Raw genomic sequence first — 24,564 nt, 5'->3', positions numbered from 1 at the left:
ATTTCCTCTTTGATATCTTCAGTGACCACTTCGTTATTAAGTAGTGTATTGTTTAGCTTCCATGTGTTTGTATTTTTTACAGATCTTTTCCTGTAATTGATAACTAGTCTCATAGCATTGTGGTCAGAAAAGATACTTGTTACAATTTCAATTTTCTTAAATTTACCAAGGCTTGATTTGTGACCCAAGATATGATCTATCCTGGAGAATGTTCCATGACCACTTGAGAAAAATGTGTATTCTGTTGTTTTTGGATGGAATGTCCTATAAATATCAATTAAGTCCATCTTGTTTAATGTATCATTTAAAGCTTGTGTTTCCTTATTTATTTTAATTTTGGATGATCTGTCTATTGGTGAAAGTGGGGTGTTAAAGTCCCCTACTATGGATGTGTTACTGTCGATTTACCCTTTTATGGCTGTTAGTATTTGCCTTATGTATTGAGGTGCTCCTATGTTGGGTGCATAAATATTTACAATTGTTATATCTTCTTCTTGGATCGATCCCTTGATCATTATGTAGTGTCCTTCTTTGTCTCTTCTAGTAGTCTTTATTTTAAAGTCTATTTTTTCTGATACGAGAATTGCTACTCCAGCTTTCTTTTGGTTTCCATTTGCATAGAATATCTTTTTCCATCCTCTTACTTTGAGTCTGTATGTGTCTCTAGGTCTGAAGTGGGTCTCTTGTAGACATAGCATATATATGGGTCTTGTTTTTGTATCCATTCAGCCACTCTGTGTCTTTTGGTGGGAGCATTTAGTCCATTTACATTTAAGGTAATTATCGATATGTATGTTCCTAATCCCATTTTCTTAATTGTTTTGGGTCATTATTGTAGGTCTTTTCCTTCTGCTGTGTTTCTTGCCTAGAGAAGTTCCTTTAGCATTTGTTGTAAAGCTGGTTTGGTGGTGCTGAACTCTCTCAGCTTTTGCTTGTCTGTAAACGTTTTAATTTCTCCATCAAATGTGAATGAGATCCTTGCTGGGTAGAGTAATCTTGGTTGCAGGTTTTTCTCCTTCATCACTTTAAATATGTCCTGCCACTCCCTTCTGGCTTGCAGAGTTTCTGCTGAAAGATCAGCTGTTATCCTTATGGGGATTCCCTTGTGTGTTATTTGTTGTTTTTCCCTTGCTGATTTTAATATGTTTTCTTTGTATTTAATTTTTGACAGTTTGATTAATATGTGTCTTGGCGTATTTCTCCTTGGATTTATCCTGTATGGGACTCTCTGTACCTCCTGGACTTGATTAATTATTTCCTTTCCCATATTAGGGAAGTTTTCAACTATAATCTCTTCAAATATTTTCTCAGTCCCTTTCTTTTTCTCTTCTTCTTCTGAAACCCCTATAATTCGAATGTTGGTGCATTTAATGTTGTCCCAGAGGTCTCTGAGACTGTCCTCAGTTCTTTTCATTCTTTTTTCTGTCTTCTGCTTTGCAGTAGTTATTTCCACTATTTTATCTTCCACATCACTTATCCGTTCTTCTGCCTCAGTTATTCTACTATTGATCCCATCTAGAGTATTTTTAATTTCATTTATTATGTTTCTAATCGTTGCTTGATTCATCTGTAGTTCTTCTAGGTCCTTGTTAACAGTTTCTTTTATTTTGTCTATTCTGTTTCCAAGATTTGAATCATCTTTACTATCATTATTCTGAATTCTTTTCAGGTAGACTGCCTATTTACTCTTCATTTGTTAGGTCTGGTGGGTTTTTATCTTGCTCCTTCTCCTGCTGTGTGTTTTTCTGTCTTCTCATTTTGCTTATCTTACTGTGTTTGGGGTCTCCTTTTTGCAGGCTGCAGGTTCGTAGTTCCCGTTGTTTTTGGTGTCTGTCCCCAGTGGCTAAGGTTGTTGTTTCAGTGGGTTGTGTAGGCTTCCTGGTGGAGGGGACTAGTGCCTGTGTTCTGGTGGATGAGGCTGGATCTTGTCTTTCTGGTGGGCAGGTCCACGTGTGGTGGTGTGTTTTGGGGTGTCTGTGGACTTTTTATGATTTTAGGCAGCCTCTCTGCTAATGGGTGGCGTTGTGTTCCTGTGTTGCTAGTTGTTTGGCATAGGGTGTCCAGCACTGTAGCTTGCTGGTCGTTGAGTGAAGCTGGGTGCTGGTGTTGAGATGGAGATCTCTGGAAAATTTTCGCCGTTTGATATTATGTGGAGCTGGGAGGTCTCTTGTGGACCAGTGTCCTGAAGTTGGCTCTCCCACCTCAGAGGCACAGCACTGACTCCTGGCTGCAGCACCAAGAACCTTTCATCCACAGAGCTCCTCAATTTGGGATGATTCGTTGCCTGTTCATGTATTCCACAGATGCAGGGTACATCAAGTTGATTGTGGAGCTTTAATCCGCTGCTTCTCAGGCTGCTGGGAGAGATTTCCCTTTCTCTTCTTTGTTCGCACCCCTCCCGGGTCTCAGCTTTGGATCTGACCCCGCCTCTGCGTGTAGATCGCCGGAGGGCGTCTGTTCTTTGATCGGACAGGATGGGGTTAAAGGAGCAGCCGCTTCGGGGACTCTGGCTCACTCAAGCCGCGGGGGAGGGAGGGGCACGGAGGCGGGGCGAGCCTGCGGCGGCAGACGCCGGCGTGACGTTGCACCAGCCCGAGGCGCTTCGTGCGCTCTCCCGGGAAGCCGTCTCTGGATCCCGGGACCCCGGCAGTGGCAGGCTGGACAGGCTCTCCGGAAGGTAGGTGTGGATAGTGACCTGCGCTCGCACACAGGCTTCTTGGCGGCGGCAGCAGCAGCCCCAGCGTCCCACGCCCGTCTCTGGGGTCCGCGGTTTTAGCCGCGAGTCGCGCCCGTCTCTGGAGCTCCTTTAAGCAGCGCTCTTAATCCCCTCTCCTCGCGCACCGGGAAACAAAGAGGGAAGAAAAAGTCCCTTTCCTCTTAGGCAGCTCCAGACTTTTCCCCGGACTCCCTCCTGGCCAGCCATGGCACACTAACCCCCTGCAGGCTGTGTTCATGCCTCCAACCCCAGTCCTCTCCCTGCGCTCCGACCGAAGCCCGAGCCTCAGCTCCCAGCCCCGCCTGCCCCGACGGGCGAGCTGACAAGCGTCTCGGGCTGGTGAGTGCTGGTCGGCACCGATCCTCTGTGTGGGAGTGTCTCCGCTTTGCCCTACCCAGGTACGTGGGGAGTTTCTTGCCTTTTGGGAGTTCTGAGGCCTTCTTGCAGCGTTCAGTAGGTGTTCTGTAGGAGTTGTTCCACATGTAGCTGTATTTCTGGTGTACCTGTGGGGAGGAAGGTGATCTCCGCGTCTTACTCTTCCGCCATCTTCCTAAAGTTACTTCACTCATTTTGTAAAGAAAAATGCAAGCAAGGGTTAGCTTCAGTCACACACACACACACATGCACAGAAACTTGCTTTTTTTAATTGTAAATTGAATAAATTAATCCTTAAGGAACTCCCTCTTACTTTTGCAGCCGTTGTGCATGATAATTTTCAAACCTAGAGTGTCTATCCTCTGAAACTCTTGACAGGTCCAGAACCCCCCACCCCCATACTACCCAGTCACTACCCTACCTGCAAGCCATCTCCCTGTGCTTCCTAAAGGGAGTCCTTTGCTCTCTGGATTATGCCATTACCAGATAGTTACAGAATATCTTTTTAGTGTCGGTGCAGGTGTAAAGATTCACTGCATGACTCTGGGAAGAATAGGAACTCAAAAATGTAAAAGAACTTGGTTTTTTATGTCTTGTTATGGTTTACCAAAAACACCACAGTCATTTTCCTCACTGAATTAGTCAAGATTCTCCAGAGAAATGGAATGAAGAGAATAGACTGAGAGAAAAAGACAGAGAGAGGTTTACTTTAAGGAACTGGCTCACGGGATTGTGAGGCTGGCAATTCTGAAACCTGCAGGGCGGACCAACAAGCTGACAGGTCCAGCAGAAGTTGATGTTACAGCCTTGAGTCCAAAGGCAGTCTGGAAACTGAATTCCTTCCTCTCTGGTGAACCTCAGTCTTTTCTCCTAGGGCCTTCAACTGATTGGGTGAGGCTTTCCCACATTATGGAGGGTAATTGGGTTGGTCACATTCTACTTACTTAAATATTAATCACATCTAAAAAAATGCTTTCACAGTAACATCCAGGCTGGTGTTTGACCAAACAACTGGGCACCATAACCAAGACAGTTGACACATAAAATGAACCATCACACTCCCCATCATCCTATTGTTCAGATGTCAGCAGCCCTAAACAACTGTAATCCACCCACACACATTTTGGGATCCCCAGCAATCAGTTTGAAAAATGCTGGTCAATAGATTTGCAAAGCAACTGTAACCCAGTGGATAGAAAAATCTCTCAAAGTAACCTATCCTGGTTTACAGACTTGAGGCAGTGTGGATGGTGTGGTAACAGCTGCAGTTTGGGTCATGTACATACTATAAACTCTTGGTCAAGGAACAGTAGATATTGACTCCAGTGTTGTTACCACGTTTTGCTTAGTGTAGAAAACTAAATAATTGCCTCCTAAAGATAGATATTATCCACATCCTAGTTCCTAGATCTATGACTTTGTTACCTTACATGGCAAAAGGAGCTCGGCAGCCCTATTTCAGAATACGTCCTCTTCCACAAAACAAGTGTTCTGTGGTGATTATTAATGTTTAGTGACACAGGAGCTACGTTCATAACTAATGTGCTCTACTCGAAGACACACATGTCTCGTTTGATTTAGCGCTCTGTAATCGTGTTGCCAGCAGCCACCCCATCAACACCCCCACCTGTGCTGCTCCGTGACAGTGGTCTGTCCCCTTCTCTAATGAATACTCTTTCTCTTCTACCTTGTAACTTTGTAGCCATAAACCTGAATGGTATCTTAAACCACCTCTTTCCTTCAGAGCTATAAAGTCAATCATCTAGTCCCGTTAACTTTTCTTTGGAAATGTCTGGCATCTCTGTCCTTGTCCATTTTTACCGCCACCACTCTCATTCAGGCCTTCCTCCTGAACAAGCTTTCTAGGAGGTTTCCCTAACATGCTTCACCTTTCTTTCCAACCATCCTACACTTAGGTGCTTCCCAAATCACTCTCAGATTCCATCTGTCCCTATATTACATATGCTGGTGTTCCCAAAGCTCTCTCTCCAGCCCCTTTATTGCCCAAAAAAATTTCCCAGATTTTTTCCTGCCTTAGTTCACGTTTATTATCAAAATTATTTACTATTGGGCTTCCCTGGTGGCACAGTGGTTGAGAGTCCGCCTGCCGCTGCAGGGGACACGGGTTCGTGCCCCGGTCCGGAAAGATCCCACATGCCACGGAGCGGCTGGGCCCGTGAGCCATGGCCACTGAGCCTGCGCGTCCGGAGCCTGCGCTCCGCAACGGGAGAGGCCACGGCAGTGAGAGCCCCGCGTACCGAAAGAAAAAAAATTATTTAATATTTTTTAAAGAATAAATCAGGTTCTCAAGACTCCAAGAAGTCCTTTAAAAATGCCAAATACGCCTTACTAATGAAATCACGCATCTCTGCCAGATAAGTTGATTTACTGCTTGGTGGTATTACATTCCTTGGCTTTCCATGTGAAACGCATACAAGGACATTGGGTAGCTTTCTACCTGTAAGGCATGGCCTGGTGGTAGTCAGCCATCTGATCCCAACCCAGGCCCAAGTTGTTTCCACACTCTTGCTGTTCCAGGTTTCCTGGGTCTTTCTAGGCTCTTTCCTGGCTTCTTTCTAGGTTCTTGGTCCCTTTGCTGTTAAGAATCAGAAGAGACAAAATTGGTAATTTTCAAAAGGTATTTTTTAAATGAACACAGAGGAACACAGTACAATCACACATGGATATACATAAGGTTTCTAGAGATTTCTTATTTTAACCAGAGGTTAGCCACAGATTGGGCTGGTTAAACGTGGATCAGCTCCACTCTTTATTTCCTCATCGCTGTCTGGGTTCGGTAGTGGAAAGTGGACTATAAACAACCCTATTCAAATGCTGTGAGATTTAAATTTAATTAATACCAATTCCAAGAACTGCTAATTAGAAATGCACTTGCCTCTTTGCTTCCTCACATTACCTCCAGACATGGACTCCAAGCTTCCCACTCTTATATTTTTTGTAATATGAGAGATAACAAATTGCACCAAAGGCCTTTAATGGACCATTATTTCCCATGTGCATTTAATTTACAGTATCAAGATTTTAGAAATACGATAATCTTGGTAGTATTTTTGGTTGCTTGAAATTCTAAATAGGATTAAATGTCTACTCTTTCAACAGACGGGAAGAGTGACACCTCACATGTTGTATGTGTGCTTCTCCTGTCACAGAGCAATCAGATTCATAAACCCAGCAATGCTCTGTCTTACAGATCCACAGAAATACTAACATTTCATCAGACTCCAAATCCTGTGATGAAAGGAATGAAAATCATTACCTTTCTTCAACCTTCACAAATATCATCCTTACTCCTTTAGTTGGTATCTGATTAGCATCAGGGAAAATTACCCTAAAACCATCTGTGGCATGGCCTCTAGCTCAGAAGAATGTCCTAAATCCTACAATTCTGTAGGAATCCAACCTTATAATTTTATAAATGAAGAAACTGAGGTGCAGGGAAATGAAAGAACTTTCACAAGCACCATGTAGTTGCTGGGATTAGAATGCAGATCTCCTGACTTTTTATCTTCTCTTTTTTGTGTGCTTCATTGTTTTGTCCTATAGTGGCCACCTGGTCCTCATACATTGAGTGAATAAAGATTTACTATTCCAGATAGTGATTTAAGAGAACAGTGGATTACATGGTCATGCACTTCCAGTTTGCATACTCATCTTACTTAAAAAATTTTAAAGCTAACCCAGGACATATTCCCATTTTATTATTCTGGTGAGCTAGGTTAATGTTTTGGAAGCTTGGTTTGATAACTTCAATCTAATTATTGGCCGTCGTTTATAGGGATTATATGCAACTGTTGGAAATGGCTCAGCCCAAACAAACATTTCTTTACTAGGTTCTAGCTCATCTGTTTATTTTTATTTGCAAAAACTAGTGAAATTGGATTTTCATTGAAAAATTCCCCTGCCAGACACTTAATTCTGTTCCTCTGAAATTACCATTTGACAGACATTGGCTGAAACAACTGAAAACTGAAAATTTATTTTGTCCGGAAAAAAAGTCAAAAGCAAATTGGTCACACCTTAGTGTGAGTTATGACTTCTTTATTCACACCTTGATAACAGAAACAGATGTAAAGAATTATATCTTCATTAATTAAATGAAAATTGCCGTGAAATGAAGCAGATGTTATACTGCAGATTAAACACATTCTAAAAAGTTTTTTTTAAATATCTTCTTAAGGAATCTATTATTTTAATCTAATAGGTAAGATTAACAAACCTTGCAAAAGAAATGCTGTGAGTTTAAGAAAATAACTAAATGGTCTTTAGGTCTCATAGGACTTCTGCTTCTGATTAAGATGTACAACATCATAAGAGTCTGTTGTTCTTATTGTAATAGTAAGAAACAAGCAAGATGATCTTCAAAATCACAGTTTCTTTTTTAAATACAGCAGAAAATGAATGACGAAAGAAATCTAAATGAACTAAATTCCAGAAAGGGAAAAGTCCTTCACAAAAGAGAAGAAACTCATGACTTCTTTCATCCCTTACAAAGCAGGAGGATAAGAACTCACTATAGATGAGGAGTAAAGAGAAACCACCTGAACATTTAGCAAACATTTAATGGCTATACTTAGGCTACTGTGATGGATGAAAATCCCAAAGAATCCCTGTTACAGAGTGGGTCTGTATCACCCACTAACTCTCTTTTGTAGGCTGTCATAAGTGCACAGAGCTAGTATACCAATGGCTGGACAAGGGCAGTAAGGTTGAGAGGTATCCTTAAAATCCCTGAGGACCACTAGTGGCTGCTAAAGAGTGAGAGTGGGACAGGGTTGCTGAGACAAATCCCATCAAAGCTTTTGCCATATGGAAAGCAGCAGCAGACAGATTCTAAATACAAAGAGGCATAAAAGTGGAAAAAACACCTCCAAGCTATTGGGATAATAAGTGTCTGCCTTAACTGAGTGTATACAGAGGCCCCCCCCAAAATCTGAGCAAGATATTCTTTAAAAAATTTTTTTTTATTTTTAACATCTTTATTGGAGTATAATTGCTTTACAGTGGTGTGTTAGTTTCTGCTTTATAACAAAGTGAATCAGCTATACATATATCTCTTCCCTCTTGCGTCTCCCTCCCACCCTCCCTATCCCACCCCTCTAGGTGGTACAAACCACTGAGCTGATCTCCCTGTGCTATGCGGCTGCTTCCCACTAGCTATCTATTTTACGTTTGGTAGTGTATATATGTCCATGCCACTCTCTCACTTTGTCCCAGCTTACCCTTCCCCCTCCCCATATCCTCAAGTCCATTCTCTAGTAGGTCTGTGTCTTTATTCCCATCCTGAGCAAGATTTTCTGATGTGAAAAATTCTGGAGGCAGAACTGGAGAGAAAAAAAAGAGCCATCCTGTGACCCAAAGGCTGGCAGCCAGTCTGTAGAGCAACAGAGATTTCTTGAGTCTCACCAAAGCTCAGATCCCAAGCTGTGCTGAAGAAAGTTATGATTCTGCCCTCAAAATATTTGAAGCCAGTGGTTAACTAAATCGAAGTAAAGCCTCAGAAAATGACCAAGTTCTGCTCACTTACAGATTAATTTGAATCAGCTTCCAAGTCTAGTTGTCTGACTGAAGAAAGGGTATGCCTTATTCTGGGGGTAAATATTATTTATTTCAGTCCTTGAGTACAATGTTCAGCATGCAATATAAAATTACAAGGAACACAAAGAAGGAATGAAAGATGACCTGTGGTCAAGAAAAGAGACAGTCATTAGAGGCAAACACAGAAATGTCCAGATGGTGAAATAATTCGGATAAGAACATTAAAATAACTATGATAAATATGTTACAGAATCTATTGTAAAAGTTGCACAACATGCATAAAGAGATGGAAATTTCATCAGAGCATTGGAAATTATAATAAAAAACAAAAGGAAGTGCTAGAAACATAAAATATCAGAAAATTTTTAGATATTTCATGGGCCTAATTGTAGAAAGAACAGAAGAGAAAAGAATCAGTTTACTTGAAGACAGTCAAAGTATTCAAGCTGATAAAGAGAGGAAAAATCCAGAGTCTAAGTAAAGCCTTAAAAAAAGAACAAGCTCAGCTCATCTACATATTAATTTGGCTCAGTTTTGACTCAAGATCTATGAGATAATACTACATGATCAAACATGTATAATTGAATTCTCAAAGTAAAGATGAGAGAGAATGAGGCAGAAAAATATTTGAAGAAATAATGGCTGAGAATGATCCAAAATTGAGGAATGACATTAACCCACAGATTTAATAAGCTCTGCAACCCCTAGTAGAATATATACAAAAATATTATACCTACACATACCATAGTTAAAGGTGTGTATAGGTATAACATTTTTGTATATATTCTACTAGGGGTGAAAATCAAAGATAAAGAGAAAATTTTAAAAGTGCCTGTGGTAGGGGTGGGGATGAGGATGCGTGTGTTGAGGAAAGCACATACCATACAGAAAACAATTATAAGAATTACGTCTGACTTCTCATTAGAAATAGAGGGCAGAGGACAATGGAATACAAGCGTATATACTGTATGATTCCATTTGTATGAAATACAAGATGAAATAAAATTTATCTGTGTTGATAGAAATTACACAGTAGTTGCCTCTGAAATGGGGAATTGACTCGAATGGAGCAGGAGGGAACTTGTGATGGTGATAGAAGTTTCTTTAGCTTGTTTTGGGTGATGGTTACATGGGTGTATACAACTGTCGAAATGCATGAAACCCATGATCAGTGTATTTTTAAATATAAATTATACTTCTATATTTTCTTCAGAAGCCAATTGAAACATCAGTATCTTTTAGCAAAAACGTTAGTGATCATGTGATCTAGAATGAAATTAAGCACTGAAGAATAGCAAGGGACAGCATGTAATACTCCCCTGGGTCACAGACACATTATTTGATCAGCACTCCTTCTCTGACACTGAGTCTATGCCCATAAGAGAGTATAGCCTCCCCCAGCAAGTTTTTATTTTTTAAGATAAAGAACTTCCTTATCTTATGCTGTTACAAACATGCTTGTTCCCCACACAGAGCAATCCATTCATATCTCAAATTCTCATAATAATCCAATCAAGGCTAAAATATAAAAGGTATGATTTTATAAAAAAGCAGCATACTGAAAAACCCAAACTATTTCTTAGCATAATCATACTTCTGTTGATATGAATACCTTTATTCATATATAAATTTCATATGTATAGTAATATAATAACATATGTACATACTGAGTGTATTTAATTTGATGTTCTGGAAAAAACAGTGCTAGAGATCACAATCTAATTAGTATTAAAATAATTAATACAGCTCCAATGAATCATTTAATTTTTTGAAATGTTAACTCTGTCATATACTAATATAAAAAATACCTTAAATTAGAAATTTTCTAGTTATTGGTCATGTATATTAGCAAGCTGAGCATCTCCTACATAATGAAGATAAGCAGGCAGAATAACCTCATCCAAGAAACTGAAAGGTACTGCTGTAGTGATGACATTGGGGCAGGTTTGAAATGGATTCATCAATTTGTAGAAGACCAACTATTCCGGGGTCAGTCTCTCAGGATGGTAACTACTTTGGAATAATGAAAAGAATGAGTGATCATAAGCTTGGGGCAAAGGTGAGTTAGGACAAGGATGCTTTAAACTATTTGATGCAGAAGAAGGAGAAGGAAACTAATAATTTATTGAATACCTGTTATGTTTCAGACACCTTTCTGGGCACTTTTTATATGTTGTCATTTAATTATCTCAGTAGCCCTACAAATGTGGATGAGAAAGCTGGGCTCAGATACTGAGTGTCTTGCTGAAACTTCACATAGTGAATACATGGCAAAGCCAACTAACTCTAAGCCCGTGCTTTTATAACTGTCATATTCTGTATTTCCCAAAGGATATAAAGATATGGTAATTTAGAGGAAATTTCACCTCAACAGAAGTAATAATGTCTAATGATAAAACACTCTATCATTAGAGTTATGCCAGCAGTAACTAGAAGGTCATCTTTTATAAACTCTAGGAATGGAATTCTGTTACTGGGTAGGAAACTGGAAAAATGTCCTCCAAAACTCTTTCATGTCTCTGACTTCACAAAGCATTCTAGAAGATTAATGGCTTTTCAGCTACAACTAAAAATGAAATAAAGAAATGGAAATTGAAGGAGCCAGCCTTCAAACCTGTACTCCCTTTTAGTATCAGCAGCATAATCTTAAATCAGCAGAACTTCTTGGTTTTTTGTGCTAGAAAGCATGGTTCAGAGTATCAAAACTGTTAAGAAGTGAGCCCTGGAAAACCACGTCCACTTGGTTCTTTTTATTCTTCCTGGTGTACAAAAATAGAGAGACTTTTAATGAAGTTTATTGTAGTTGTTTCTAATATTATATTACCTTAAACTTGAGGAATTTACTGACAGGGGAAATTGGTGAGGTTAGAAGGTGAATGTATTCCTATAATGATTAAACACTTATGTAATGAAAATATATTTTAAGGTGCATCAAGAGTGATTTCAAAGTACAACAGAATAACAATGTGCAAGAACAATGCATAAGGCATTTATTGGCAGGTGATGATGTTTTTTGTATATTGTATGGTATGACAAAGAGAAAGATGACCAAGGGCATGTAAAAATCTGACATTATCATGCAAATATTTTTTCTTTATTAACTTTGGTTTGGTTTAATTGTAGCAGAAATTATTTTATAATTCATTTAAATGAAAATAAATAGATTATATCTTAATTCCTTTTGGAGAAAATACATTATTTTTATTTTGAAAATTGGTACCTACCTTGAACAGTTTCAGCTTCTATAAGCTCATCTTCATAAAATATTTGATAATTTTTTAGTCACTGCTCACCATATAAGAAGGGACAAGTGCATTTATCATTGAAATACTATCCTAGATTTACCTACAGTCATTTAAGTTCTAACACATTTTGAAGGATAAAATATTTCCTTACTATAAGTTCTTAACATGTCCTGAAGGTTTTTGTTTTGTTTTGTTATGTTTCCTGTTAAAACATACAAACTAACAAACTAGATAATTTATTCAGCCCTGAAACACCCAAGTGAATTGAAAACTCCAGGTTTAAATCCCTTCTCTTTTCCTTTTTTTTTTTTTTTCTCTTGGTCTACAAAACAGCAAAGAAGTAAATGAGGCCAGATTCACAGTTTTCCAAAACATTATGAGGTGGCTGTTTTCATTGCTTTAGAATTTTGCTGGAAGACAATTGACTTTTGCTTTGATGCCTTTGTTTCTGTTGCTCTAAGTCTTCACATTGCTTGCTTCTAATAATGCCAGAGCTATTAAAGTAAGCTGGTGTGTAATTTCTATAACACAGTTTTTCCAGCTAGGTGTGAAAGTGTAGAATAATAACAAACCACCACTCATCGGGGTGTGTGTGTGTGTGTGTGTGTTTTGGCATTGTGATAGCAGTATACATTCATCGTTTTATAGTTACGCATAATTAATACACGTCTTCTAACTAATAGCTAACATGTAATTAGGAAATTCAAATTCCAGAACATTGATATGAAACCTGTAAAATCCTGATGGAAATTTCCATATTGAAGATTTGTATAAAAGTGCCTATTTGCTGTTGCAGTTACTTTTTGAAAGAAAAATTTCACATAAAAATCTAACATAACCCACACCCCGAGGAATTTCATGTTCACTTCAACTTCAAAGAGAAGCAAACTAGGCATGGCAGTTGAAAACACAAAAAGTTGTATAGATGATTTTATTTGTTATTTAGTGTTTGGTTAATGTTGCAGTACATTGAAAGAGGAGTTATTACAATGTAATGTTTTTGTTTTGTTTTACATTTAGGAGGTCCATATGCCTTTCTAAATTAAACCTACCCAACACATAAGGGGGAGGCACTAATGCTAGTGAGAATATTAGTTTATATTTGCTTTAAGATGAGAAATAGAAAGAGGGAGAGTCTGCATTGCTAAAACCACTGACAGTTTCTTATTTGCAAAATCACACTAAAAGTCTGCTCTGCTTTGTGGGAATTACTTTTAGGAGTAGATTGTGTTTGACTTTTTCTTATGTGGTTCGAGATAGATAAAAAATTATCCTATTCTTATGCTTATAGATTCTTATTTCAAAGAACTTCCAACTCTTCTCCACTGTGCAGCAAAATTTGGCCTAAAGAACTTGGCTACTCATTTGCTTCAATGTTCAGGAGCAACTTGGGCATCTAAGATAAAAAATTCGGAGGGTTCAGATCCGGCACGTATTGCTGAAAGGCGTGGTCACAGAGAGCTCAAGAAAATCTTCGAAGACTTTTCAGTAAGTTTTTTTTCCATTTTATCTCTAAAACTCTTTTTATAAAATTAATATGTATGTATGTGTGTGTGGGTACCTTCACATTGCTCTTGAAAATGATGCTACTATACAGCTCGTTTTTAGCGTCTGTTGGCCCTGAGTCACTCCTTGTCTTAAGCATTTTGCAAGATTATTCAACTTGTTTTCATATGCCATAAACCAGCTCTGACTCCACACTCCCACCCCTAAATAGCCTCTTTGAAACTTATCTGGTCTTTCTGGCTTCTAAATAGCCTGTTCAGTATTGGATAGGAGATGTTAGGAAGGAAATGAAAACCTATTACTTTTCATCTTTTGTTCAAAAGTCTAAGTAAGGCGCTGTTAGGCACGTAAAATGAGATAAATATTTACTAGGTTAAAGGAATATATTTTGATAATTATTCAAAAAGTCTACCCAATGAAAAGCTAATTCATGTTGTTTAACTTTGTTTCTGATATGTGATTGATTCCCTTTCTCTCTCTGTTAAGTCCCAGTTCTTTATTGTGTGTGTTGAAACTCCAAATTTCAGAACGCCCTTTGAAGGATATTAGTTCTGTAAGAATGCAACCAAGGGACGATTGAAGGAGGGGATACTACCTTAGTACATAAAACACACTTTGTGTTTCCATAATCAACCTTAGAAAAGCAATTATTTTCTGTTTGTAACAAAGGTATGCACATTTTGCTCGAGAAAGTGAATTATACTTCTGATGACTCTTAGGAAAATATAATAGGCAATTATTGTGTTGGTGAATATGTCAGAATTTGTCGTTGGATTCTCAGAAGATAATTTTATTGCCAAAGAACGGTTAATATAGAACATTGAAATGCTTCTGGTCATTTTAGCATATATTCCGATTATTAGGTTAAGTAAATGTAATATTGGACTTCTAAAAACCATCGGTATTTCTGATTTCCAGAGAACAAAATGACAACCAATCTAACTTTTTTCTCCACTTTTAAGAAATAGCAAATAGTTATCAGAAGAGCATGGGTATCATCCACCATCTGGAACTACTTGTATTTAAAATACAAGTATTTATTTTATTTACAATAAATACAGAAATTAAGTTTTGTAATAAAATTAATAAACTACTTTTTTATATTCTATGTCCTTCAAATGAGGAATAAGCATAATTTTTATTCATGGAAAGGTTTTAGATAGTGATTGTCATATATCTGATGAATGTGTTCATTTTCGTTATTATCCACTGTACATAGTCATTGACCAATGCAACATGGCATCTATCTCAGGTAAGTCGATGAATCAATTCAGCCTTGTAAGTTGTCCCACAATAGTCCTATTATTCCTACATCCTGGGTACTCAATTCTCTACAACCTTATTCTCGAATTTTTAACCACTGGTGAACTGAAGTTAAAATTTCCCCTAGAAGTCTTCAACATCCAGGGTTACTTTCCAAGATGATCCCTGATTTTCAGAGAGTGACGCTTCCACTTACGGTTCTCCAATGAGGACTCAGCTTTTAACAGATGCAGCCCCTTGCAAAACTGCACATACTTCATAAATAACATAGTACTAAATAATAATGACAGTAGATAAGAAAGCAACTATGAGGGTAGGATTTGATGGATGTGGGAAATGATTTTTTTTCTCTCATCCTCTGGGTATTTATACCTTTACTCCTGCAATAATAGCATTGATACAAGTAGATTGGTATCACTGTCTTTAGGTGACTCTTCTTTCATAGTGGTTGCCTTCTAATTTTGCAGTTGTACTTGATAATTATTCTATGAAATTTGTTAAATTATTTCATGTATTCTGTCTCGTCGTGAGCTGTTACCTTTTGCCCGCATGTCTATAGTAGACATCGACATTATAGGTAGGACGACAGATCAATTATTTTGCAGATGTTCTGCTGTCACTAAGGAAGTGACTATGGAAGTGTGTCAGATGAACACGTGTTGAGACTTTATAGTATAAATCATAGCAGCTATGTCTTTTTAAAATTATATCTAAACTTAATAGAGAAAAAATGTGCAATCTATTTGCATTGCTGAAATACTTTATTGTTTCTTTCATAACATTTACATAGCTTTAATGTTATAACCACATTCTGATAAATCTCAGATTTGTCACATATGCATTCAAATTTTCCATGAACTATTTTTCAGAATTGTTGAAAGGAATAGATATTCTTTCAGTTTGCAGTTTATAATCCACCAATTGACCATACTTCTGTACTGAAGAAATATATATACTTTTAAATTCAGACATACCCCCCAACTGATTTACTGATTTCTTCATTTCTTCCTAATCCTCCATCAGTGAAACATTGTTCATTTTAGAATCTCACGGGGAGTTACAACACAGTGAGTTTGGTCATTGATGAATAAAATGGGTAGGTAGAAGGAAAAAGTCGCTCATGACTTTTTAAAATAAAGATAAAAAGAGAATCATTAGCAAGCATTCATAAACGAACAAGTGCCATCCATATCTTATGTTAGCTAGATGAATAAGGAGAAAGAAGGAGGAGCCTCAAATCACATTCTTGATATTTCTTCATGGCGTTTTTTACTTTGAAAGGTTAATAATTTATATACAATCTATGAATAGAGACTTTTGATTATGAATGAGTAGCTTTCATGTTTTGATAGTTATCTAATTAACAACTACACTTGTTTCATGTTTTCAGTACTATTATAGATAATAATACCATACATTTCTATAACCCATAAAGTCTTTCAAATAAACTACTCAATTTTCAGTTTCTGACAATGCCTTCTAGAAGAATTAATATGAAAGGCGGATGGACAAAGAGCAACAGGATTGGTGTTTAATTCCACAATTGAGTGTGAACCACAGTTTGCTTCATAGAATTCTTGAGGAAATCTCAGACTATTTCACATAACAAGTAGGAATACTGACAACTAATGCAGTCCTCTAAAAACTTACCTTTTAAGTCAGAAATACCTGAGAATTTGCAACTAAACTGGAACTTGGCCACAAATTACAAGATACTTTGTGATTTAAGATAAAGTGTACAGCAACAATTAGAATGTGTTTTAAGCAAAATAATATGTGATATTTCTTTGTGTTATCTTGAGTATGTCACCCAGTTTACCTCCATCAGTTTTAAACACTTCAGAAAATGATTAGATCACGTGTAAGTACACAGGGAAATACATCCTCCTCTGGGCCGGCTATGGAATTGGAGAACCAACAGATGTTTACTAGGAACAGTATCCACTTAGTATCTTTTCTCTTCCACCATAGTGTTCACTCGTATAGTTTGGTGTATATATTAATAAGATCTTAATCATACTTAATCTTCACGAAAATTTCGGAAATAGAAAGTCACTTTCTCTAGCTGACTTTTCAGGAGGACTCCTAACTGGGAATGTTTCTGTTGCTCACGTCTGTGATGGGATTCTTGTGACAGCCTGCTCTCATTGACTTAGCCTGACACTGCTGTTTGACCCTGTGGACGGTGGGCTAGTGTGGGCTAGTGTGGGCTAGTGTGTGTGTGGGTGTGTGTGCGTGCGCGCATGCGCACCAGAGAGAGAGAGAGAGAGAGAGAGAGAGAGAGAGCACGAGGTTGATTCTGTCGCCCTCTAGTGTCTGCCTGATAGACAGTGACCCTGATCCTTTTCAAATGGTCAAGCGTTTGGAATGACAGTACAGGAGAGGTAGATGTTGAAGCACCGGGAGTATCCCTAATATAGAGCAAAGACTGACTGATTGGTGTGGGAACCCCTTACTCGGAAGTTAGGCTTTATGCTTAGACCAGTGAACATTCACCTTTCTTGGCCCATTATTTCTCTCAGTCTTGGCTTTGCTCATTTGGTACTTCCTCTAGAGCAGCGGTCCCCAACCTTTTTGGCCCCAGGGACTGGTTTCGAAGACAGTTTTTCCATGGACGGGGTGCGGGGGAGGGAGGGGGGACGGCGGAAGGTTCAGGCAGTAACGTGAGCGATGCGGCGCGGCAGACGAAGCTTCACTGGCTCTCCTGCGCCGCTCGCCTCCTGCTGTGCGGCCCGGCTCCTAACAGGCCCGGACTGGTACCGGTCCACAGCCCGGGGGTTGGGGAGCCCTGCTCTAGTGGATTATTCCATTTAATTTAGTAAATATTAGTATATGCTAATTCCCTCTAAATGGCCGCATACCCTACTTTGCCTATGTAGTTTTTCTTTCTCGTAAGTCTAGAAGCTAATGATGAGTAGTGGGCTCCCTTCCCCTCCCACCATCAGGTGCCCACGAGGTGCTCAGCATGTATTTACTCATTGATGGGACGGAAGGCAAGTGTCACATTTAAGGACTTGTTTGATCTCACTTACCCAGTAATATGCTTAACTGGATCCCATGTTTTTAAACAATATTGCTCATATTCTTTCTATATTCAGGATATTTTTTAAGTTTAGGTTTAGTATATTCACAGACAAATAACACAACTGCTATCTTCAGCATTTATTTTTAATACACCAGCCTACAATGAATTTTAGAAGTCTGGCCTTTGTTCAATACTGATGTTCTGTTAGAACTGAAGAAACTGGAACAAGTCACATAACTGCACTTGAGTGCATGCATTACAAATTCATGTCTCAGTTATGCTTTTGGAGCTACTTAGCAACCTCTTTCTAAAATCCCATTAAATGCACCATAGCGGTGCATTACAGAAGTTTATTCTTCCCCAAGTCCTCAAACTCAGTTTTGATGCCCAACTCTGCAGCTCTAAACATCCTGTTAAAACTCCCTCACCTCCTTCCTCTTCTTTTTTCCTCTAGTCATGGGGTCTTGGGATTCAGCCACATTGGATTTGAATCCTAACTTCATCACATACCACATTTGCATCCTTGGGCAACCTCTTTGTTTTCTCTCAGCTTCAGTTTCTTTATTTGCAAATAGGAAAAATAATTCCTTGAAGGATGTTTTTAGGACTTGATGACATAAATATGAAAACATTAAAAGTATAGTAGATCCATAATAAATGATATTGCATTCACCTTATTTTCTTTTGATTTATTGTTATTCATATCAACTTGAGACCTCACCATCAATCATATCCTCTCTTTCTCCTGCATCATTAATCTCTCCCATTATACTGACTCTTCCCTGAACAAGCATGTTCAAATACACACACATGCACACACACACGCTCCCAACAACCCTGCCTTCTCTTTGATCTCTTTTTCAGTACCAGAACTAACTGAAAGAATGACTTTTCGTTTCACTCATTTCTTTCCTCCTAACAATCCAAGCTTTGCATTCAGCCCACTACTGAAGCTGCTCTGCCAAAGGCCATTAATAAGCTACCGTAGATCAGACCCATTGGATTCCTCTCAGATGTTCTTTGGCTCAAGCTTTGGCACTGGATTCCCTGACCCTGTCCTCTTCCTAAATCTCCACTCACCCTTTGTGACTTCCTTCTCTTACCCCATCAGTTAAATTTCTTTCTACATAGTCTTCTCTGGTGATTGATAGCTAAATCATTGTCTTTAACCTGGACCTTCCTCCTGACTTAAAGTTCCAGTTTTAGTTGCAAGCTGAATGTGTCCACATGGATATGTTACAGGCCTCTAGAGCTCAACAGACCCAAATGATCTTTTTCTTTTCTCCTGGCTAATGGCATAATTATCTGCCATATTTACTTGGCCAAAATTTGAAAGTCATTTTCAACTCCTGATTAGACAGCCACAAATGCATATACTATTCCCCATTTTTCAGATGAGGAAACAGATTTATAGAGATAAAGTACCTTGCCCAAAGTCACCCTGCTAAAAATATGTCTGAGTTAACCCTGAATCCATTCTCATAGCCTCCCTCTCCCTCATACAACCCTGATCCACACCATCCATTCAGTTACCATATCTTAACAGTTGTACTTGCACATCATCTATCACATCTGTTCCCTCTTTTTCCTTCTCTCTGTGGCTCCCTTGGTTTGTACCTTCATTATCTCTCTTCTGGTCAGCTGTGCTAAAAAGCCCCCTAGGAGGTCTTTCCTTCCCAGTCTTTTTGGCCTCAAACCATCCCATATCAGGCCGCATACTGAGGACCCACCACAGCATAGCCCAGCTTACTATTTTAGCCTCATCCTTAATTGCACATCTCAGCTGCCAAAGTCCATTTGTCCTTCCTTCATTTCATTATTTCAAGCTATTCCCTTTACCTAGAAGTCCCTTCCTCCTTAACAAAATACCCTGATCTCTTAACCATGCCCCAATCTCAGCTCAAACACCACCTATTCCAGGAAACTTTCATAGAAAGAGGCTGTAGGTGTGTACTTCCACTGTCTAACTTTAATCTCCATCACAAATTTTAGCCTAATCGAGGAACATTATGTGCTAGAGTCTGAGAGCCACCTATCTGAGATCGGTGGCTCTGGAGCCACCTGAGTCTAAATACTGACTCTGCTACTTTCCAGCCATGTGCCCTGAGTAAATCACTTAATCTCTCCTTGCTTCAGTTTCCTCATCTCTAAAATGGAGATGAACACCTTTTTTGGTACAATTGTTATGCTAAATAAATATAAATACGTGTAAAACATGTACAAGAATACCTGACAAGTAATAAGCACTCTAAAAGTTATATGTAATTATGTATTGTTCTCCTGTTGTTCTGTTTCTGAGGACCCATTCTTTTGTGGGACTTTTGATAGTTTAAAGTATTAATAAGTACTGGTGAACGGTTATTTATTTTTATTTACTTGTTTGTTTTGCATGTCTGTCTCTCCAATACATTATGAATTCCATGAGGGCAAGGACAGTTTTATCTCTTTTACCGCAGTTTCCCTAATATCTAACACAATTTTTGTCCAACACTATGGGTTCACTACATAAGTGTTGAATGAATTAATTAATCAATCAGTGTTGATTACATTAACTTTCCAGTTCCTGGAGGCAAGTTTCATGCTCCGTTTATTCCATATTCCCCACAGCATCTAATATAGTGTCTTCTAGGTTGTAGATAATAAATGTTTATTGAATAATAACAATAGTAAAGGCTCTTACCCTAAGGAGAATTGCTGTATGCGGGCTTCTCACTGTTGTGGCCTCTCCCGTTGCGGAGCACAGGCTCCGGACGTGCAGGCTCAGCGGCCATGGCTCACGGGCCCAGCCGCTCCGCGGCATGCGGGTTCCTCCCAGACCGGGGCACAAACCTGTGTCCCCCGCATCGGCAGGCGGACTCCCAACCACTGCGCCACCAGGGAAGCCCCCTAAGGAGAATTTTTTTAAGTGTTATTTGGATAATTTTATCCAAGATGAGAAATAAATATTATTTTCTTGTAGTTCTTTAAGACAAGTGACTATGGGGAAAAAAATCCGGATAGAAGAAAAATAAACCAAAAAAAAAAATTCTTGTAGCCTCCAGGAACTTACCATTAGTGAAAGAGACATTTAAAGCTGTTCATTATCACAGTACAAGTGGTTTTGATCTTGGTAAATATTCCAGTGTTTTAGTGTTAATACCCACACTTAATCTTCTTGAGTCTCTCTTCAGATCCTACACAAACAACTTTTGTCCTTTAAGAACTAGATTCAGGCCAATGCAATACATTAAAACATTATCCACCACATTTATCATCTTTTATCTAAACATCTAGAGGTATTTTGTGATTTTATTTCTATATTGTTCTTACTAAAATTTATTTTCTTAGGAATAGAATATCTAGATATTCCAGTTTTCTAATTTGTAAACTATCTGCCCTAGCAACAGTAGGCATTTACATGGCAAGGACCACCTGATAAATTATGTGATTGTTATTTTATTGCAAATGAAAAGAGAGGGAAAGAGATCATATGCTTCTCTTGTGAATATGAGAGAAGTAAGCAGTTTCATTTTATATTTGTTATTGTCAGTTTAATAAAGTATGTAGTTAATGAACAATTACTAAGCATGAGGATACTATTCATTGCATTCGTTAAGTAGTGGCATAATTATTGTGAATGACTTTAATGAATGCCTTTTGAATAATGGAATTATAAATACCATTGGTTTGGGGGAAGTCGTAAAGAACATTCACATGAGAATACACAACTATGAAAATACACAAGATCAGAATAGAGGTCGTTTTGACTTTTCTTGATTGTGAACATGTGCCATGAAATTACGAATTGGCTGTTCATATTAAGTGTACTGATTTAAGATGCATGATATTAGTGGCCTTGTTTCTATAACATAACCTGAAATGTGTCTTAAAGTTCATGCAGTGCAAGCTCATTCTTTTTGTTCCATATAGATCTGACTCAAGAAAGGAAGGGAAAGAAGAGAAAACAAGCTAGCCTTTATTGAGTACTTCTGTGTCAAGCATTATGCTTGGTGCTTCCACATTAGATCAGTGTACTAATCTGTGTGAATTAGACATTTTTACTCCCATTTTACAGATCAGGAAATTAAGGCTGTTGATTGGGGATGTGCACTAATCTGGCAGAGCTGTATTTCTCATCTAAGCCCAAATAAGTTCCATTTAATGATTTTTTAAACTACTGCTTATCTCTTTCTTCCTTAAAATCAAATACTACCAATGTATTACCTTTTATTTTTCATCTTTAGTATTTATATTCTGGTAATACACAAGTAGACTGATGACTCTGTTGAACTTTATATGAAAAAAAATAAATGATGGTAAGCATTGGAGCCTAGGAACCAAAGAGGAGAGAAAACTGTCCCTACGGGAAAGGGATTAAATTCAATTGGGAAATTATTTAAATTGTGGTTTTAAACGTTTTTGTTTCACTATTTTGATTTTTAAAAGTGACTTTTTAAAACAAATATTAAGACTTTTTCCTTCAAAGCAATTATGTAAGAAGTAAATTGATATTTATCCTGTATTATAGTGTATTGTATTTAAGTGAAAACAGTGTCTAATGGAGCAGGGTGTAGGCATTTCTGCTTGGAGTTAGAGGACTTGTCTGGAAAGAAGCAATTATGGGATTTGTAGGGAAACACACAAATTCAGCTCCCGATTATAATTACATTTTCACTTAACAGGAAAAGGATATTTCTTTGTAAAAGGAAAAATTGTGCAATAATCTCACTCCGTAAATCATGAATGCTTAAGGCTGAAGCCCCTTGGTGGCAGGGTGCTCAATGAGCAAAGTACCTCAGGCAAAAGAAAGTCTCACTGGTGCTGAAATTGCTCATGACAAATAAAGTGATAGCTAGTGTCCCAGAACATGATGAAATAGATGAACATAAAAATGTCCAAAACATCTTCATAAATATTAAAGACCCTGAAATGGCAGGATGGTAATTGGAACAGTTGAAATCACATGGAATTTTTCCTAAGAATATAAATCATGAACAGAATTTTAAATAAGGAGCATTTAATGGAGAAACATGAAGGATGCATCTGGGTGAAAGGAATGGAATGTACAATTGTGGGGAGAAGGCAGAGCACATGTAACCTCTGAGTTCTTGGACCAGAAAACAGTCATTTTATGTGATTTTTTTCATGGAATACATATTCTCCTTTGCCTTGCGTACAATAATGACCTAGGTAGGACCATAGATCTTTTTTTAAAAAAAAATCTTTAACATTTAATATGGGATTTTAATAAAATATATAATAAGGAATCCTGTTTTTAGAGCCTAAAAGAGCTTTTACACACATTCATGGTAGGTATTTAAAAATCCAGACAAAAGGTTTTTTGGTTTTTGGGTTTTGTCTTGTTTTGGGGGTTTTTTTTACTAAAAATAAAAGTGAAAAATGCAATGAAATAAATCAAGATATTTTTCCTTCCTTTAGTCTACTCTTTTTGTGGAAAGATTTTCTTTTCTAAATGTTTGTCATTATTCATCACTTCAAGGGAGAGAAAAAATAACACAGCATAGGAAGAAAAAAAAAGATTGCAATTTAGTGGTACTTTGATCAGAATATCATAAAATAAAGCACCTTGTGAGACATACAGACACACACTCCAACTGAGAGGGAGAGAGAAAGAGAAACAGCAGTTGCCATTTAAAGGAATTATTAAGAGAATTCCCTGGCGGTCCAGTGGTTAGGACTCGGTGCTTTCACTGCCAGGGCCTGGGTTCAATCCCTGGTCTGGTCGGGGAGCTAAGATCCCACAAGCCACAAGGTACGGCCAAAAAAAAAAAAAAAAAAAAAAAGGAATTATCATTATCGTCCAAATTATTATTGGTAATAATAAAAGTAAAATTTTTGAAAACAGATTTGTTGAATTTTATAACTTTTATCTAGTAGCAATCAAGGTAACCGAACATCTGCTAAAGATGTATTTTGTTTCTCTTACCATATGTTATATGTATATTTCTAAGAATTTAATGTGGTACTTATTCTTTATTCAGTTCTTATTCTTTATTTATATATTCAACTTCAATATATGAACAAGTTGTTGATATTTTAAGAACAAAATATGTGACTATGCATCCATTTTAATTTCTGAGAAATGACAGAGTTTGTTTTCCTTTCTTAAAATGATTAGGTTATGAATGCCACATAAATCAACATCCACATTTTTAAGCTCTTACTAGATCAGAAATTTCTTTTTAGTGGATCACTTATCTATGCCAAGCTGAGATTTTCCTTTATAGACTTAAACCTGATTATACAGAGATCCTGTCCACTGTTTTATAAATCTGTGTCTGGGCATGCAATCTGAATAACGAATACAGAAGACAAAATTCCATGATAAGTATTTAAAACTGAATACCCACTTTCTTTTATGTAGCATTCATAAACCAACAGTAATACAGAAATAAATAAATTTTATATTTGATATCTTCCAATGAGAAAATGCATCTATTTACATTTTCCTTTTAATTTAAAAATAACACATGGTTATTTTAGAATATTTGGAAAATACAGAGAAATATAGAGGTTATTTATAATTCCACTGACCACTTTAAACATGCGTTTCCTTACATTCATGTTTGGAAATTTAAATAAATTTAAATGACTCAAAACCCATTATTTAGCTAAAAGGTTCTCATATTCTAATTACCCCTAGAACTTTTAGAGTAAGAGATTTCTTATGCCTTTCCTAATAGTGCATAACTCCATGCTCTGGCTTCTTTTTTATACTTCCACATTCTGGGTGTAGCATCCTCTTCCAGTTCTCCCAGATCCCAGACAATGTTGACCTTTTCCTTAGATTCCCACACAAACACCACAAACACCATTCACAGAGACCTCTGTGTCAATAGCAAATTTTAGTGAAGGTTTAGAGGCATAGAGGGAGTTTC

At 37.8% G+C, this 24,564-nt stretch overlaps 1 protein-coding gene across 7 annotated transcripts in view; it reads left to right on the top strand.

Moving 5' to 3' along the window:
• BANK1 (B cell scaffold protein with ankyrin repeats 1) overlaps nucleotides 1-24,564 on the top strand; it is a 322,904-nt gene that overhangs the window by 132,586 nt on the left and 165,754 nt on the right. For all 7 annotated transcript variants that reach the window (XM_082602768.1, XM_082602766.1, XM_082602765.1 and 4 more), the window contains exon 7: nucleotides 13,184-13,380. In XM_082602768.1, the coding sequence (XP_082458894.1) occupies nucleotides 13,184-13,380 (197 nt within the window). The remainder of the gene's footprint in view (nucleotides 1-13,183; nucleotides 13,381-24,564) is intronic.

The sequence above is a fragment of the Mesoplodon mirus genome (assembly GCF_964341445.2).
Source record: "Mesoplodon mirus genome assembly, chromosome: 2".
Classification (NCBI taxonomy): Eukaryota; Metazoa; Chordata; class Mammalia; order Artiodactyla; family Ziphiidae; genus Mesoplodon; species Mesoplodon mirus.
Note: the sequence above shows the minus strand (reverse complement) of the source record. Positions and strands in the feature narration are given on the sequence as shown.